Genomic DNA, 19,617 nt, shown 5'->3' with positions numbered 1-19,617 from the left:
TTGCTCCCCTCAGGAGTCCAGCATATCCTGTCTTTCTTCCCCACCCACCACACTGTTCAAGACAAATTTCCCAGATTTGCTCAGTGTGCTTTCTGGGTGATCTAAGCTTTCTATTATTCCTGTTTGCGCAATAAGAGACATTTGCCTTCCCAGGCATCTCCACGTTCACATAAAAAAATAAACAAATAAATAAAAGAGTCCAGATTTATATCACAGTCCCCACCCATGACACTCAGCCTATTCTTAGACTGTCTTCATATTCTCCACCTGTCAAAAGAACATACTTTATCCACAGCATTCAGAACCTCTAGTGACAACAAAGAAAACCCAAGGGAAATTCTCTACAAGCATATATTATCCACACCAATATTTTTCATTAGTTCTAATAAATAGAGTTAGACGCTATATCTTGCCTGAGGTAAAAAGACAATGCCGTGAAAGAGTTCCACCTTTCTAGCATTTTTTTTGGGGGGGGGTCAAGAGTCTGCCATCTCTCTACAATTCTGTTCATTCTGTGGCTCTGGAGCACCAATCATTTCTCAAATATCCATGATTTGTCTGTGATAGAGAAACAAGGAAGCATAATTTCTAAAAAGCTCATTACAGGATTGTTTAAAATGTATTTGAGAAGGTTCTGGGGGAAAATGGTATACTAGGAAGACCCTAGGCTCACCCTGTCTCACAGATACAACTAGGTAACACTCACATCAGTGTAAATAACCTAGAAAATGATGCAAAGACAGGCAGAATAAATTTCATGACTAAATGTAGAGAAGAGGCCACATGGAAGATGGTAGGAAGGGCAGAGACATGGTTGGCAACTAAACTCCCAGGACTGCCCAGGGGAGGAAGGAATGCTAGGGGCACAGAGAAGGGAGAGAAACAGACTCCTACAGTAGGGAGCCCCTATGGGGAAGACAAACCCCCATAACATTTGGCTTTGAAAACCAGAAAGGAGGAATTTTATGAGTTCTTACAACTAGTGGGACTTAAAACTTGGAATTTTAAAAAATCAGCAGGCTTAGCTCGAGGAGAGTGGGAGGGTGAGAGAAAGCAGTCCCCACCCTGAAAAAGAGCACAACAAACAGTCTGTGGAGACAAAGCATAGAATTAGCAGTTTGAAAGGCACTTGGGGTATATGGGACAGAGAGTTATTTATTAATTTCAGAACCTGCCTGGAGGGACAGAAATCTCTGGGGAACTCCCCCAGGAACAAAGAAACTGACAGGCATCATTTCTCTCTCCCCAACCCATGCTCCCACCAGCATAAACACACGACCACCTGAGGGACTTGATACCTAACTTGCTAGCACTGCCACCCAATGCCCCTTTCCCATGCTGTGCTTCTGCTAATCTACCCCTCTGGACAGGCTGTCTCAGTCTCAGTGCTGCAGGACCCCTCATGCAAAGCACATCTAAAGCTTGTTAGCACTGCCACCTTGTTGCCCCACCCTGCTGTGCTGTGCTTCCACAGAGGTGGACAGGCTACTTCAATCCTGGCACTGCAGACCCCTCACACAGAGGATCTGGGGCACACAAAGCTTGCTAGTGCTAATGCCAGGCTGCACCCCCATCTCCCCTGCTGTGCTTCAGTGGATCTGCCCTCTACAATATGCTCTTGACCAGAGCCAGATATCACAGGCCTGGCAGTGTGCAATCAGCCCCATACAGTGGGCACCACCACTCCAAAGTGACTCCTCCATAGACAGAGGGAAAGATAACTACATACACAAGTCAGATGGAGGCCCCAGGAGTGAGCTAGGGGTAGACAGCTGGTCTGACTACAGGCCCCACCCACCAACAAAAGCTTCTTGGGGTACAATACAGGGAAAGCACCTTGCAGTTTGGTGCTACTGCATCTCTAGCAAATGCCTGGTCTGACTCAATTCAAGCCAAGGAGTCCCCAGATTAGCCCACTACAGGGATCAAACATTGCTCACAACTGGTAAAAAGACCCATTGCAGATGACTGGACTAAAGGAAAAAGTGACTTAGCCATCCCAGAAGGAGAAGAAAAAGAAAAGGGGGCAGAAAATTTTCTTCAAGAAATAACAGCTGAAAACTTCTCAAATCTAGAGAAGAGAAATCCAGATCCAGGAGGCACAGAGATCTCCCAATAATATCAACCCAAGGAAGTGCACACCAAGACACATAGTAATTAGGATGACAAAAAGCAGTGATAAAGAGAGAATTTTGAAAGCAGTTACATACAAGGGAAACCCCATAAGGCTATCTGCTGATTTTCCAGAAGAAACTTCACAAGCCAGAAGGCAGTGGCATGATATATTCAAAGTGCTGAAAGGAAAATCTCTGTAGTCAAGAATATTCTAACCAGTAAGGCTATCATTCAGTATAGCAGGAGAGGTAAATAGTTTCCCAAACAAACAAGTTAAAGGAATTCATGACCACAAAACCAGCCATACAAGAAACGTTAAAGGGATCTCTGTTAGTAGAAAGAAAAGACCATAAGCAAGATTGAGGAAAGTAGAAGCAGAAAAGCAGTAAACATAAGTATATGTATAAAAATCAGTCAAGGGACTCACAAAATAAATGGATGTGAAGTATGACACCATATACCTAAAATGTGGGGAAGAGAAGAGTAAAGAATGGATTCAAATATAAGTGACCATCAACTTAATATAGACTGCTATATGCAGAAGATGTTATACATAAACTGAATGATAACCACAAATAAAAAACCAGTAATAGATATGCAAAAAATAAAGAGAAAGGAATCCAAGTATATCACTAAAGAAAGCTAACTAGTCATGTGAGAAGACAGCAAGTAAAGAAAGGAATGGGGAAAAACTACAAAAACAACCTAAAACAAGTAACAAAATGGCAAAAAATACGTAATTACTTTGAATGTAAATGGAATAAATGCCCTAATTAAAAGACATAGGGTGAGAGAATGGATTAAAAAAAAACCACAAGACCCATCTATACTGCCTATAAGAGGCTCATTTCAGAACTAACAACACATGCAAATTGAAAGTGAAGAGATGAAGAAGCAATTTATCATGCAAATGGATGTGAAAATAAAGTTGTAGTAACAATACTTATATTGGACAAAATAGACTTTAAGCAAAGCCTGTAACAAGAGAGAAAGAAGGACACCATATAATGATTAAGGGGTCAATTCAACAAGAATATCTACAATTATAAGTACATACACACTCAACATGACAGCATCCAAATACCTAAATCAGTTAACAACAAATATAAAGGAAGTAATCAACAGTAGTACAATAATGGTAGGGGACTTTAACACCCCACTTACCTCAATGGACAGATCATCAAACAGAAAAGCAACAAGGAAACAATGGCTTTGAATGACACATTGGAGTAGATGGATTTAACAGATATATTCAGAATATTCAATCCAAAAACAGTATAATATGTATTCTTCTCAAGTGCACATGTAATATTCTCCAGAATAAATTATATATTAATCCACAAAACAAGTTTCAACAAACTCAAAAAGATCAAAGTCACTCCATGCATCTTTTCTGACCACAATGCTATGAAAGTACAAATCAACCACAAGAAAAAAAATCTGGGAAGGGCACAAATACATGAAGATTAAATAACATGCTACTAAACCATGAATGGGTAAGCCAAACAATCAATAAGGAAATAAAAAATACATGGAGACAAATTAAAATGAAAACACAATAATCCAAAAATTTTGGAATGCAGCAAAGCTGTTCTAAGAGGGAAGTTTATAGCAATACAGGCCCTTGAGAAGCAAGAAAAATCTCAAATGAACAACCTAACCTTACATGTAAAGGAGCTAGAAAAAGAAGAACAGACAAAATCTAAAACCAGCAGTAGAAAGGAGATAATAAAGATTAGAGCATAAATAAGTGAAACAAATTAAAAAAAAAAAAAAACCAATAGAACAGATCAATGAAAGCAGGAGCTGGTTCTTTGAAAAGATCAGTAAAATTGATAGCCACATTCATAAAAAAAAAAAAAAGAGAGAGAGAGAGAGAGAGAGGACTCAAACAAAATCAGAAGTAAAAGAAGAGAAATAACAACTGACACCACAGAAATACAATTGATTATAAGAGAATATTATGAAAAATCATATGCCAACAAATTGGACAATCTAGAAGTTACTAGACAGCCTAGGACAACCTAGATGTTACTAGAAACATACAACCTCCCAAAATTTAATCAGGGAGAAATAGAAAATTAAACAGACTGTTTACCAGCAATGAAATTGAATCAGTAATCAAAAAACTTCCATCAAAAAAAAGTCCATGACCACATGGCTTCAAGGCCAATTCTACTGAATATTTAAAGAAGAAATAATTCCAATAAGTGAATGAATAAATTAATTAATTAATTAATTAATACCTATTCTTCTCAAACTATTCCAAAAAATAGAAGAGGGAAGAAAACTTCCAAATTCATTCTATGAGGCCAGCATTACCCTGATACCAAAACCAAATAAAGACACTACAAGAAAAGAGAACAATAATATCTCTGACGAACATAGATGCAAAAATCCTCAACATAATATTAGCACACTGAAACCAACAATACATTAAAAAAAGCATTCACCATGATCAATTGGGATTTATTTCTGGGATGCAGGGTGATTCAATATTTGCAAATCAATCAACGTGATACATCCCATCAATAAGGGAAAAAACATACAATCATTTTAATAGATTCAGAAAAAAGCATTTGACAAAGTATAACACCCATTCATGAAAAAAAAAAAAAACCAACAAAGTAGGTTTAGAGGGAACATATCTCAACATAATATAGTCCTTATGTGAAAAATCCATGTTAATATCATACTCAATGGGGAAAAGCTGAGAAATTTTCCCCCAAGGTCAGGAACAACACAAGGATATCTACTCTCTCCACTTTTATTCAATATAGTACTGGAAGTACTAGCCACAGAAATCAGAGAAGAAAAAGGAATAAAAGGCATCCGAATTGGTAAGGAAGAAGTAAAACTCACTATTTGCTGATGACATGATGCTATATATAGAAAACCATGAAGACGCCACCAAAAAGCTATTAGAACTGATAAATGAATTCAGTAAAGTTGCAGGCTATAAGATCAATGTACAGAAATCCATTGGTTTTCTAGACACTAATAATGAAGCACAGAAAGGGAAATTAAGAAAACAATCCCATTTATAATTTAACCAAAAATAATAAAATGCCTAGGAATAAATTTAACCAATGAGGAAAGACCTGTACTCTGAAAACTATAAAACACTGATGAAGAAAATGAAGATGACACAAACAAATGGAAAGATAATCCATACTCATAGATTGGAAGAATAAATATTGTTAAAATGTCCATATTATCCAAAGCAATTTACAGATTTAATGCAATCCCTATCAAAATTCCAACAGCATTTTTCACAGATCTAGAACAAATAATCCTAAAACTTGTACAGAATAATAAAAGACCCCAAATAGCCAAGACATTCTTGAAAAAGGAAAACAAAACTGGAGGTATCACAATTCCAGACTTCAAGTTATATTACAAAGCTGTAGTAATCAAAACAGTATAGACATTAAATCAATGGAAAAGGATAGAAAGCCCAGAAACAAACCCAAGATTACATGGTCAAGAAATCTTCAACAAAAAAGGTAAGAATATGCAATGGGAAAAAGATAGTCTCTTCAATACATGGTGTTGGGAAAACTGGACAGCTACATGCTAAAGAATGAAACTGGATCACTTTCTCACACCATACAAAAAAATAAACTCAAAATGGTTTAAAGAGCTAAATGTGTGACCTGAAACCATAAAAATCCTAGATGAGAACACAGGCAGTAATTTCTCTGACATTGGCCATAGCAACATTTTTCTAGATATATCTGCTAAGGCAAGAGAAATATAAGCAAAAATCAACTTCTGGGACTACATAAAAATAAAAACTTCTGCACAGTGAAGGAAACAATCAACAAACCTAAAAGGCAACCTACTGACTGCAAATGACAAATCTGATAAAAAATGAGTATCCAAAATATATAAAGAACTTATACAACTCAATACCCAAAAAACAAATCTAATTAAAAAATGGGCAGAAGACATGAACAGACATTTCCCCAAGGAAGACATCCAGATGGCCAAGAGATGTGAAAAAACACTCAACATCACTCATCATCAGGGAAATACAAATCCAAACTACAATGAGATATTACTTTGCACCTGTCAGAATGGCTAAAATCAAAAACACAAGAAACAACAAGTGTTGGTGAGGATGGGGAGAAAAAGACTTCTCTTGCAGTGTTGGTGGGAATGCAAGCTGGTGCAGTCACTCTGGAAAACAGTATGGAGGTTCTGAAAAAATTAAAAATAGACCTACACTATGGTCTAGTAATTGTACTCCTGGATATTTACTTAAAGAATACAAAAACACTAAATCAAAAGGATATGTGCACCCTTATGCTTATAGCAGCATTATTCACAATAAAGTCAAATTATAGAACCAACCCAAGTGTCCAAAAACAGATGAATGGATAAAGAAGATATGATACATATCTCTCATGGAATTTTATTCAGTCATAAAAAAGAATGAAATCCTGGTATTTGCAACAACGCAGATGGAACTAGAGAGTATAATGCTAAGCAAAATTTGTCATCAGAGAAGGACAAATACCATATAATTTCACTCATATGTGGAATTTAAGAAACCAAACAAATGAATAAAGGAAAAAAAGAAAGAGAGACAAACCAAGAAACAGACCCTTAACTCTAGAGAACAAACTGATGGTTATCAGAGGGAAGGTAGGTAGGGGCATGGGTGAAACAGATGAAGGGGATTAAGATTATCCTATGTTTACTTAATCATGTACACTTAATCATGCTGTGTAGTGAATAATGTATAGAATAGTCAAATCACTATATTGTATACCTGAAACTAATATCACACTGTATGTTACCTATATTGGAATTAAAATAAAAAACTTAATAAATAAAAAAACAATTTAAAGAAAAAAATGCATTTGAACCAGGTAGTTTTTAGTAAATAAAAAACAAAAATTGACCGAATCATTTTTGTTATGAGCTAACTGTGCCCCTAAACTCATATGTTGAAGTCCTAACCCTCAGCACCAAGCAGTGTGATTGTATTTGGTAATAAGGTCTTTCATAGGTAATTAAATTAAAATGAGGTCACTAGGGTGGGCCTTAATCTAATATGATTTGTGTCCTTAAAAGAAGAGATTGGGACACAGACACATGCACCAAGGTAAAACCCTGTGAAGACATAAGGAGAAGACAACCATTTCTAAGCCAGGAGAGAGGTCTGGAACAGATCCTTCTTCCCTCATGGTCCTAGAAGAAACCAGTGCTGCAGAAACTTTGATCTAGCCTCCAGAATTGTGAGAAAATAAATTCCTGTTGTTTGAGCCACCCAGCCAGTGGTACTTTGTTATGGCAGTGCTAGCAAATTAATACAGTTTACTAGTAGATAAACAGAATATACCAAGTGGTCAAAATAGAGCTCTCATTAAAGATAGATTTAGAACCTTGCTGGAGGCAGGAACCCAGGGCAGGTGGATAATTACTTGCAGCACATTTGCAGCTCTCACATGGAAACTTGGATTCATCCCTAAGCACACAGTAATCTTCTCAGCAATGAAAATTGAAAAAACACAAAGGTTCTCTAAGAACATGAAAGGAGGGTTTTAGATTTTTTTTCTTCCGAACTATCAGTGAAACCTCTTAAAAATGGCTCCAGGAACGTAACATCAAGTCCTCTCGCCTAGTCTTCTCACAAATAACCTTGACTGCTAATCTCTTACTTTGCCACAACCCATAGTATTCCACTCCACCCTGAAAAGCAGAAACCTATGATATTCCCTCTCGAAGAGAATTTCTCCACACAGAACAAACTATGAATATAACTGAATGCAGTTTATACAGGAACTATATATCAAGAAAGAAAATGTTTATGGGTTCTTAAAAAGGGACAGGGTGAATTGTATGATCATGGGAATTATATCTTAAAAAAGCTGGTATGCATGTAGAACAAACACACACTATGTCTGTATGTTTGGGGTAAATACCCAGTAGTGCAATTGCTAGATCATAGGGTAGCTCAATTTTTAACTTTTTAAGGGACCTCCACACTGTTTTCCAAAGATACAGACATAGTGAAGAGAAGGGCCATATGCACCCCAATGTTCATAGCAGCATTGTCCACAATAGCTAAATTGTGGAAGGAGCCGAGATGCCCTTCAACAGATGACTGGATTAAGAAGACGTGGTCCATATATACAATGGAATATTACTCAGCCATCAGAAAGAACGATTACCCAACATTTGCAGCAACATGGATGGGACTGGAGGAGATTATGCTAAGTGAAATAAGTCAAGCAGGGAAAGACAATTATCATATATGATTTCACTCATTTATGGAACATAAGAAATAGCAGGGAGATCGGTAGGAGAAGGAAGGGAAGAATGAAAGGGGGGTAGACAGAAGGGGGAATGAACCATGAGAGACTATGGACTCTGGGAAACAAACTGAGGGCTTCAGAGGGGTGGGAGGTTGGGATAGGCTGGTGGTGGGTATTAAGGGGGGCACATATTGCATGGAGCACTGGGTATTATATGCACATAATGAATCATGGAACACTACATCAAAAACTAAGGATATACTGTATGGTGACTAACATAACATAATAAAAAATTATTTTTTAAAAAAAGAACAAACAAAGAAGCACAGCACCTTTGTCAGCGTATTTTTTTCATTTGGCCCATTTTTTCACTGATGTCTTGGAATCATCTAATTCACCTTGTTCATATTGCTGTTCTACTTTCCCCTTGGGCAGCATTTAGAAGTTGCTATTGATTCAAAAGAGGAGATAAAAGTCTCCAATGAAAAGTCAGATGGCCGAGAAAGATAGAAATACCACTGACCTTGGGCTTGCTTTTATAATTGCATTCAGAGAATATTCAAAAGATTTTGCCACACTGTTTTTCTCTGGTAGGTGATGCCACCCAATTCTAACTTTACAGTTTTATCAACCAGTCATTCTGGGAACTCCTCTATCCCTCTCTCCTAATCAGCTTCCTACTGGCAGTTGGCGAGGTGATTCTACTAGGTTATGGGTCCTACTTTGAGAGTGAGCAATTAGAAGGAATAGAAGATCTGCCCCTGGACCTCCTGGGTCAGGCGAACTCATAGCCTTGATGGGGTTTTAAATGGCTCCGTCGTGTCATCAGCAATTTAGAAAGTCGTACATATAGGATAGATACTTCTGGTCACATTCCATTTACTTAGCATTTGATTTAGTGCATTCGTTTATAAAAGCAGACCCATTACCAGTCTCACAAGAAGGATTCAGATGACTAGCTTCTTGACTTACACCTGAAGGAGAAAGTTTTCCTGCTACAGGAAATAGTGCAGAGATTAATCTCACCTCACATTATTGGTGAAAAATTGCTGTTGGCCTCCCCGACATTCATCGCCTTCCATTTCCAAAAGCATTTCGATTTCACCTGGTGATCAATGACTCCCAAACCTGGTGCTCCCGAGGTATTGTCAAAGGAGGAGCCTGCGACCAGTTCTGGCCAATCAAATGACCACTGGTTACAGCTTTCCGCGATTGGCTGAGGGATGAGCACCACACCTAAATTGGTCCAATCAAAGGGACCATTCTTGGGAGGTTATCAGGAAATACTCTCTTGTCCTCTCTATTAATCAGCGTTTGCTCAGAAAAGCAAAACTATCAGCTATAATGTACACTAAGGATTTATTATGGTGATTTGACCTTCCACATTTGTGAGAGCTGGTCAAGGTCTTGGCTGGCTCCTTCTTCTGTCTTGGTGCTGAGCCTGAAGTCATAGGTCGGGCCGGAAGAAAGAAAAGATGGACATGGCCTGGGGAACAGCAGATACAATTGAAATCTGAGTGTGTCGGACACTGGCACCTTTGCCGCTTTCTCCCTGACTCCAAATCTGCAACCTCGCTGCTGAGCATAACCCACATAAGTGGTGCTCTCGCTGTGGACGAAGGAGAAGAAAGAAAGAAAACCTAGGGAAACCGGAGCTGCAGGCCAGGCAGCTGCCCCCCACCCCCACCCCGCCAACACACCAAGTCAGGGTCTGCAGTGGGGCCTGAACCAAACCCACCTTCCAAGAGTCACAGTAGCTACTGCTCTACTGTGACCTTCCAGATACTCCACAAATTTCACTTGAGGCCAACCTTAACCAGAAATATCCAGTGAGGAGAACTCTGGGAAACATTACAAAGCTAAAACAGCCTGAATCTGGAACATGGGAAATGTTTGGCTGGAGGTGCTTCAGCCAGCTTGAACCCTGAGGGGATAGCCCAGAGCGGCTAGGCTGCTTGTGTGGAGCCCACGGACGAAACCAATGTAATCAAAGGCAGAGAGGCGGGAGAAAAAAGCAATTTGATCACATCCTTCAAGCCCTGAATCCAGTAATGCCTGAAACTACCCTAGAGTTTTCAGATGTGGGGGGACAATAAATTCTTTGTGCTTAAGCCGGTTTGAAACAGGTTTTCTGACACCACCTCCTGATAGCCTGCTAAATGACCATCTTAACATAGGACTGCTGTGTTTGCTTTAGCTGAACTTTCTTAGTCGTTTTAAAGAGCAGTCTGAAGCAGTGTGAAATCTATCTTGGAGAAAACCGAGCAGCAGTTAATTTGTAACTTATTATTGATCAGATAAGGAGAAAGAAGGAAGAAACTTTCCATTAAAAAAAAAAAAAACAACAGGAAGAGAGGAAGACAAAGTTTCCATTGTCCCTGAATAGTCTCCTTTTCTTAGACCATAATCGAACTCTTTTCTAAATCTCCTCTTCACTTCCCTTTCTTCCCACTGTGATGTTTAGGTATCTGGGTAAGCACTGAGTACATATTTCCTGGGAGTAAAAGAGTGTATTATCCTCCCACAAAATGAATTTTTCTGAGAAGGAGTTTGTTAGCTAATTCTATTATGCCATTTAACCTAATATGTGTAAGATCAACATTACACCAAATTTGCCAATCCCAAAGTCTGTTGAAAAGATTGAGCTTGGCAGAATCAGTTTAAGTAAAACTGGTAACTTCATCATAACTAAGTTTTGATTTTTAAGTACTAATCATACTTATATGGATATGCTAAATGTCCCAGTACATTCCAAGGGTTGAAATGCAGACCTAAATATTAGGAACATTTAAAAATCTGCTTCTAGGCACAAAAGGACAGTCTTAAATATTTTTATGAACAGAAAAAAAGAAAAAGTCGTAGATCCTCCTAGTTACCCAAAGAACAATTTATAAAGGAAATGATGGCAGAGGATGAGATATGATACATAAAGTTTAAATGAACTTGGCCAGTTCATCACCCTTCTCAGTCTCCTTCCCTTTAAATGCAGAACTACTCATTGGAAAGAGAACATCTGGCTACCTTATTTAATAAGTGCCTATAATCATTTTCTAATTCAAAAACGAAAGTGAGGCATATAGATGGTTGTATTGATCATATTAGTTAAAAAAATTTTTTCCCAGTAGGGAAAAGAAATTGAACAAGAAGTTTAACAAGTGATGGGCCAGTAAAAAAAAGATTTTCTCAAAAGAAACAAGTGAATCATTATATATATTTTGCAAAATCATCTTAACGCATTGAAATTATTAATCTCAAATTATTAATCTATTTTTACTCAAATGTGTTTACATTCAAACAAGATGCAGAGTCTCAATTATTTCAATTAGCTTTTCAATCAAAATAATCATTTTGAAATAAGGTTTTTATTAATTCACTGTGAAAAGTTTACTTTATATAAATAAATGGCGCTATCATATAGCATGATTTTTGGTTTTTTTAAAATAATTTAAAAATGATTTCTCTGGGGGCGCCTGGGTGGCACAGCGGTTAAGCGTCTGCCTTCGGCTCAGGGCGTGATCCCGGCGTTCTGGGATCGAGCCCCCACATCAGGCTCCTCCGCCATGAGCCTGCTTCTTCCTCTCCCACTCCCCCTGCTTGTGTTCCCTCTCTCGTTGGCTGTCTCTATCTCTGTCGAATAAATAAATAAAATCTTTAAAAAAAAATGATTTCTCTGATGGAATGACATAAAAATTTGTTTATCTAAAAGCAAGTTTTTCTGGCTTAACAAAGATTCTTTCATTTCTAGAGAAAGGAAGGAAACTGTAATTCACTGGTTCTCAAAGTGGGGTCCCTGGACCAGCAGCATCTGCATCTTACAGGAACAGAATGCAGGGTATTGGGTACCACCACAGACCTGCTAAATCAGGAATTTGGGGTGGGACCCAGCAATCTGTGTTCCAGCCCGCTCTCCACAGGATTCTGCTGCCACTGAAATTGGAGACTCCCTGCAGGAGAGGCTGCCTGGTCTAAGGCCTTGCAGGGAGACTGGAGTGTGTTTGGCAGTGTGCTTCGGGTAACTGCTCGGAAAGCTGCTGCTGCCCTTTTAAGCCACCCTCATACACCATTGTCTAGTCTGTTTGAATAGTTGGGTGGTTTTCAGCTACTCAAAACAGTACACACTGCAAAAGCAATTCCACTAGGTTATGTGAGTAATCGTGTGAAGTGCTGTAAAGTGCTTAGTATGTTCGTGTGTGTGTGCTGTGCCTCACACATTGGGGACATTATTTTGATCATTAGTATTCAAATTATTAGTCTTAGTTCACATTCTGTTCCTGCATAGCAAAACAAATAAACAAAAAACCATGAAATATCCTACTCTTTATATACCCGAGGATATCTAGTTCAAGCCCTTCGTTTTATGGATGGGAAAACTGAAGCCCGGGAGGCTGGGTGACAGGTCAAAAGTCTCTTAGGAATTAACAGGCAAAGATTAGAAGCCACAGCTCTCAATTCCTAGACTACTGTTTTGCAGAGGAAGCCATTCCTGTTGTATTCACTACTACAACAGTGCTTGCTCTGGGATTCTCTCCTTTGCTTTGCTAATTATTATCCGGTACTGATCTCTCCATCCTCACTCCCTCATATATGCACTGACACTATTATTCAGAATTGCAAAGCTGTTATGTTTAAAACCTTCTGGATTACATAAGCCTAGCTATATATAAAGAGAAAATCAATGTGAAAAATACATGCAGAAGCCACAAATTTGTACATTTAGTGAAATCTTGATACTGAATATGAGATAAACACCAGATGCTATATATGTGCAAATTCAAGTTTCCTGTGTGTATATAGTCACTTTTTATTTTGGGTTGTGGGCTAATAAATATGCATGCAAGAAACCAACTTTCAATAATTATTTTATTCTGAAGAATGCCTTTGGGTTAATTGCACCTAGCATAATGCTAATATATGATCTTCGGACCTTCACTAACGAAGCTACACAGCAGCACATGCGAAACAACTTCTTATAGAAGAGGGGAAAATTATGTGGGAATGAGAAGGAAAAATATCTGTTTTTTTCATTAGAATAGCCTCTAGCCACATAATTTTTCATTATTCTCCTTTTTCTTTATATTGCCTCAAATATTCCTTAGGCATTAAAAAAATTACAGAAAATATAATTTATAGCAGCATCTTATGAAAATTCAAGTTCTGAACCTTCTAATTACAGCATCGTAGGATTTGAATATACTCTATTGTATTTCCTTTTCCTCCAATTGTATTTTCATATCACATATTCAAATCTGTTTATTGGCAGTGACATTTCTTAGACCAATGCCATCCATTCATGTAGTACGTGCTTCTCCTTCCAGAAGTCTCATCATCTTCAAGGTCAAAACTTCATATGGTATTTTCTACATTACAGTACATGAAAGAGTGCTGTATTCATTACTGGTATGAACAGTTAATTATCTGCTCTCGCATGCCCCTCCTTAATTGGCCTTCATATTAAGGCTTTAAGAGAGGAAGTGGAGGATCTGTGACTTATGTAGAAAAATTGTTACACTGCAAGCTGAGCAGTGAACTAAAATCTCATCCTAATGCATCATTAGAGTAAAAGCCTGAGGTACTGAAAGAACTATCTATGATATTTCCACTTCTGAAATGCTTAAAGAAGTTTTAGATTAATGGCTTTTGATGCTTTTAATGATGTCAAGGATGGGATTTAAGTGCCTTATTAATTCCCTTGATTTGCTGCCAAATATTAAAGGCAATTCGTGATTACTGAGTTAATCTTTTCTGATTATGAAATCCATTATTGCAAGAAAAATATAAAATTCAGGAAAGTAGAAATGATTTATAAAAATATTAGAATATATTTATAAGAACAGAATGTTTGGACATGGGTTTAAAATTCCTCTGGAAGGATTTGTTACAAGACTATAAGATATCTTTGTATATATTAATATTTAAGCCATTGCTTCATGCTTAAGTTGGACCTCATGTTTTTCATTTTTTAAACTCTTTTTAAACTTCCCAGCCACAGTCACAACACATGATGCGATGTAAACCTGAAGTGATTTGTTTAATCTTACTACCCTAATCAGCTAACAAGATCTCTGTCTTCTCAGATCTCGGAGCCTGGAAAAACCCAGTTATTAATTCCGTACTATCTCTTCCCGAAATTCTCTGGTTTGCTGACATGTTAATAAGATTCCAAGAATGTTCTAAAGAAAGCCAAATCACCACTAAAAATGATTGTGTCCTGAGCTTACACACTGGTTTTTTTTTCCCCTCTCTCTGAATTTATTTTCAACTAAAATAAATTCTGTCCTTGAATGTGTGTACATAACTCCCTGAGTAGGCTATGTTCTCTTATTATCAAAATATAAATATTGAAAGCCTTAAAGATTGTTCTTAAACCTCATTCAAATTACCTTTGCCAGCATAACAAATACCCCGGGGTAGGTGTATTAAAAGCTCTAAAAAGATTTCACTTTTACGTTTTAGCCAAATGGACATGTTTTATTCAGGATCCCCAAACAAAATCCTTATTCAGCTCATATACCTTTGAGGGTGTGTCTTTCCTTCCTTTGCCCCTTCACACTTTCAGGCCCTTCCCACTGGCTCCCTGCATCTCCTAAGCCCCCCTTCTGCCTGAGGGCTTCAGCGCATTGAGGACCTACCTCTTCTACCCTCCCAGACTAGAAGCAATGCCTGATCCTCCTTCAGGCTCCTCATTTCTTTCCCAGGGCAAATATGCTGATCCTTCAGGTTCCAGAGATGGCCCTCCATTTCTCTGCCCCTTGACATCTCAGCCTGCCCCTTGCAGTTCTTATTACAGATCCAATTTTACATATAACTGTATAACGTTTTCAATTGTTGCCTCTCTGTCGCTTGGCAGTACTGAAGTCAGGGGTCATGCTCTCTTCCGCTGTTAGCCTCAAGCATCTATGCGCTGCCACAGAGCAGGTACACACACTCCCTCTCTTGAGTAAGTTGACAGTAAATGAATGACTATCCAAAACATATCAGCGCTGGCTGCTGGCCAAGGATTTAACATATGAGTAAGCACAAACATCTTTTTGTGAACTCTACCAGCAGTTAGCATTTGTACTGGTCTAAATTCCTACGTAGTCTCTGTTTTCCCAAAGCTTTATGAAACGCTCTGGTAAACACACACACACACACAAATACATGTGTTTACATGAGCATTCACACACAGATCAGTGTTTTTGGTGGTTAGGACTGCTACACTCAACAGTGAAAAATCAGGTTTCTAAAACTAATTCTTCTTATTAAAAGTCCCTGTGAGTTCAAGAACTACTTCGCACTATGATCCTGAAGAAAAAGTCCAAGTTCATCAGGATTAGCTCTGTCCCAAGATGCTGGAAGATGGTGAAAACTATAGTCCATGGATGCAGACAATAGATTTCTGATGATAAGTCATATCTCCTTCTGGCAGTCTTTCAAAAGATGGTGGAAAAGTACAGCAAGTGTCACTGAAGATGAAGGAGCTACCCTGTCCCTATAAGTTTTAATATGCATTTTTGAATTTTACTATTTTGTTGTGTGCTATGTTTTTTAGAAAAATAAATAAAACCAGGTTTTGCAGACAGAAAACTTACTTCACATTGGCTATATAGCCCTGAGTGTGCTCTCCAGTCCTTAGTCTCTTCAGATAAAAAATGGGAAGAATGTTAGCAAACTCCACGGAGAAATAAAAGAGATCAAATATAGAAAGCCTGTAGCCCTGTGCCTGTCCACAGAGTATGCGTTTGCTTCTCCTCTCTCTCGACCTGCCTAATGGTAAAACTCCAGTGTTCGCCCTGGGAGCCTCTAGTTTATCTGGGTATCTGTATGATGTAATTATGCTAACAGTCATTTGTTTTAACTTAAAGAAATTAAAAATAACTTGGTAAGAGACAGAGGGTTTTATTTTCCTTTCTCAACAACAAAACAGCTAACGTTTGCATTTGAAACACATGTAAAAACACACGTTTGATGATAAAACCTATCCTTGGATTTTGTGTTAAGCTGTGCTTTCACCAGAAAAAAAAAAACAAAACTTTTTTAAACTTGAAAAAAATAAGTAATACTTCTCTGAGATTCTTTGCGCGCGCACGCACACACACACACACACACACACACACACACACACACAATTTTCCCCCTACCATTCTCCCTTCCTTCCCGGAACATACCCTTCATTTTTATGCTTCATCAGAAGTAGAGAATGCAGCTGCTCTCAAAAGCTCTAAGGAATGTATTAGTATTAAAGCTCCAGTTAAATCTCGCCACTGTTTGGTCACAGGGTTTTTCATTCTATCCAAAGCTGATTGAAGGTCTTGTAACACGTCTCTGTAGCTGTTTCCGTAGTGAGCACCCCAAGTATAGAGAAAATCATAGGCAGGTTTCCACATCATCTATAACGAAAAAAATTAGACTGGAGTAGTGTGGAAGTAAAACAGAGAAAAAATAAATGCTTTAAAAAAAAGTTTTAAAAGCCTCTTAAGACATAAAAAAATGGAATACCAATTATGCTTGGATTTACTTAATGTCATGAAAAACACGTTTTAATAACTATCACTTTGCTCTTATATCCTTGTGTTTCTAAACCTAGAGATTTTTAAAATAATAACTACAAGCAGGGCCTCTTTTTTTCTTGATCCATCATCTAAACATTGTTCATTGCCTTGATCTGAATATAAAATTCCTTGCACAATTTTTTCATATTGAGATATTACCAAGATAAACTTCTCACTCTCTGAGAGACTTTGAAGGTAAAAGTAATGATTCTTTCATTGTAATAGTATTTGTGGTGAGCTTTATGACACCACATATCAGAGAAGGAGCTATATAGTGTATTTAATTCTTCAAGTATATCAGTTTATTTGAGCAAGTTTATAAACAAGGAAAAATGCACCCTCATGATCAAGTCAAAAGGAAAGGAAAAATACAGTTCTTTAATTTAAAAAAAAAATTAATGAATCACTTAATACCAAAAGAAAGATCAATATTCCATACTTCATTATGCTTTCCATGCCAATGACATCATTGTTTCCATAGAAATAAATGTACGTCAAAGAGCAACTTCATGTTCAAGCATGTATGTAATGGTAACCAAGGCAACCAGGCTCAGGGAGAATAAAGACAAAGGCTGAACAAATAGGACAAACTGTAGAATACACACACACACACACACACACACACACACACACACACACAGAAACACAAACAGCTTAAAATAAATTTTCTCTAAGAAAATGACAAATGAACCAAGCACTTATAATTGGAATATTTGGAATATAAGCTTTATTACCTGCCACTTATCTGGGTTCACTAAACTCATTCAATTGTGATTTTATCACTTGCAAAATGCAGGAACACAAACTGTGAGCTCAATGTTATGCAGAGTTGCCCTCTTAAAACAGAGCCTCCATAACAGTAATAGCACATGAAGTAGGGCCTTGGGATATAATTTTTTACCCTGCTTTGATAGCCTCATATACTCTACAACTGAAATTAAAAGAATGAAAGACCTAAATAAGGAGTTTCATTGTGTTTCAATTTAATCTACATAACAGGCTAGGCATTGAACTCAAAAGACAGTTTGATGTTATTTGTCCAAACTGGTATTCCTGAGAAACCACAAACACTCATATCTTCATCTCTCTTAACAAAGCTTGATTCTTCAAGGTACTGAATGAAAAGTAATTATCAAAGTTATACCATGTCCAGGTGGTCATGATGCATCGTCCCAAATGGTTCCAGATTTTTGTATGTAAGCTTTACCCTCTCCAACCGGGTTTATAAAGAACTGTATCTTCCATCACTGATTGACTGTGAATGAAGTGTTCTCTCATCTATTTTTCTGAATACTCACTTTGAAACCAAACCTCCCAATTGCTGGTCACCACTAATAGCTCAGCAATGGAAGATGAGTTAAGGCATGTTAACAGAGCCTTTTTTGCCAGATTCAATCTTGCCTGTCACTGCTCAAATGCAAAGATGCACTAAACAAGAAGATTATTTTGTGGTGAGCGTATACTAACCCTCTGTAAAAGCTTTGAAACCTGTATTCTATGTCGCATTCATTTAAAATTCCCTGATGCTCAACTAGTGGCACATTCTTTTTCAACTTGTCATATGTTGTTTAAAATAATGATGTTTCTGGACAAAGGCTTCTAAGATTTTATGCTAAATCCCTTAGTAAGTGAATGATAAAAGATGTATTTGAAGATATTTTATGATAAATAGCAACTGGGAACATTTCGGTACCAAGATGATGGCACAGTATCAAAAAAAACAGATGTCTTTTAAAAAAATCGCAGTGCTAATTTTCAGGTTGTGCACTATTACGTGTGCAGAGTCAGAGCAACTTCATAGGGGCAGCCAAAATGGCTGCACTGCTTTTCCTGGTAGAAAACTCTGCATCACATATCTTGCTGCAGCATGGTGGACTGCTATGTGTAGAAAAGCCCTGAGGCATATTTAATCATGCAGCAGCCCCTTGGTGCTGTCTGAAGCAGGAAATACACCCGCGTGATGCAGGAATTGGAAACTACAGATTCAGAAGGAGTCCAGTGATACATTTATCTACTCAATAATGCAGAGAGCCATATAACGCTCACATTTGGCAATTTTTACTGATAGAACATTTCAGTCAGCTCTTTCAGTTCAGAGAAATTTGGAGAGATTTCTGAGCCTGGACCCTAATTAAGACATCTGAAAGCGTAAAAGGACTCCCCAGGACTACTCTGAATTTGTCAGAAAAGCAAGGAGGGATATGGCTTTAAACTCATTGGGGATTCTCTGGAGTCTAATCCGTAAGCTACATAGAAATGGGTAAAATAGCTCTGGGCTGAAAACACTAGGGCCATGGTAAACTTCATGATTTATACTAAAATTAGTATATATTGCATTCCATTTTTGTTTCTCTTTGCAGCAAACTAAATCTGAATATTTCTTCAGTGCAAAATCTGATCTGCTATATAAAACATCATTCATGGCTCTCAACAGAGATGACAGAGAAACACTATTGTAGCTCAAATACAATGAATATATTCAAAATACATTGTTGTTCGTTAATTAATTATTTCACTTATTAAATCAAGAATTTTTGAGCAGCTACCACTACAGAAAGAATTTTGCTACAGAAAGGAATAAAATGATGACTATTGCATGGCTTGCTTTTAGAAGCTCTTAGCATAGAAGGGAGATAGATACTCGTTCAAACAATGTATGAATAGACAGGATTTGGTCGCTACAAATATTTAAGAAAAACTCAAAG

The 19,617-nt window shown here is 37.6% G+C and overlaps 1 protein-coding gene across 7 annotated transcripts in view; it reads right to left on the bottom strand.

Annotated features, from left to right (window-relative positions):
• MACC1 (MET transcriptional regulator MACC1) overlaps positions 1-19,617 on the bottom strand; it is a 311,257-nt gene that overhangs the window by 70,876 nt on the left and 220,764 nt on the right. For 4 of the 7 annotated variants that reach the window (XM_045793074.2, XM_045793075.2, XM_045793076.2 and 1 more), the window contains one exon: positions 11,765-16,750. In XM_045793074.2, coding sequence (XP_045649030.2) covers positions 16,538-16,750 — 213 coding nt within the window. In that variant the 3' untranslated portion in view covers positions 11,765-16,537. Of the gene's footprint in view, positions 1-11,764; positions 16,751-19,617 lie in introns of those variants that run through there. The other 3 variants (XR_015723945.1, XM_045793073.2, XM_087860990.1) reach the window with 1 other exon arrangement.

Source organism: Ursus americanus, chromosome 3 (genome assembly GCF_024610735.1).
Source record: "Ursus americanus isolate L20-20 chromosome 3, mUrsAme1.1.p, whole genome shotgun sequence".
Lineage (NCBI taxonomy): Eukaryota > Metazoa > Chordata > Mammalia > Carnivora > Ursidae > Ursus > Ursus americanus.
The sequence above is the reverse complement of the archived record's forward strand: the minus strand, read 5'-3'. Positions and strand labels throughout refer to the sequence as shown.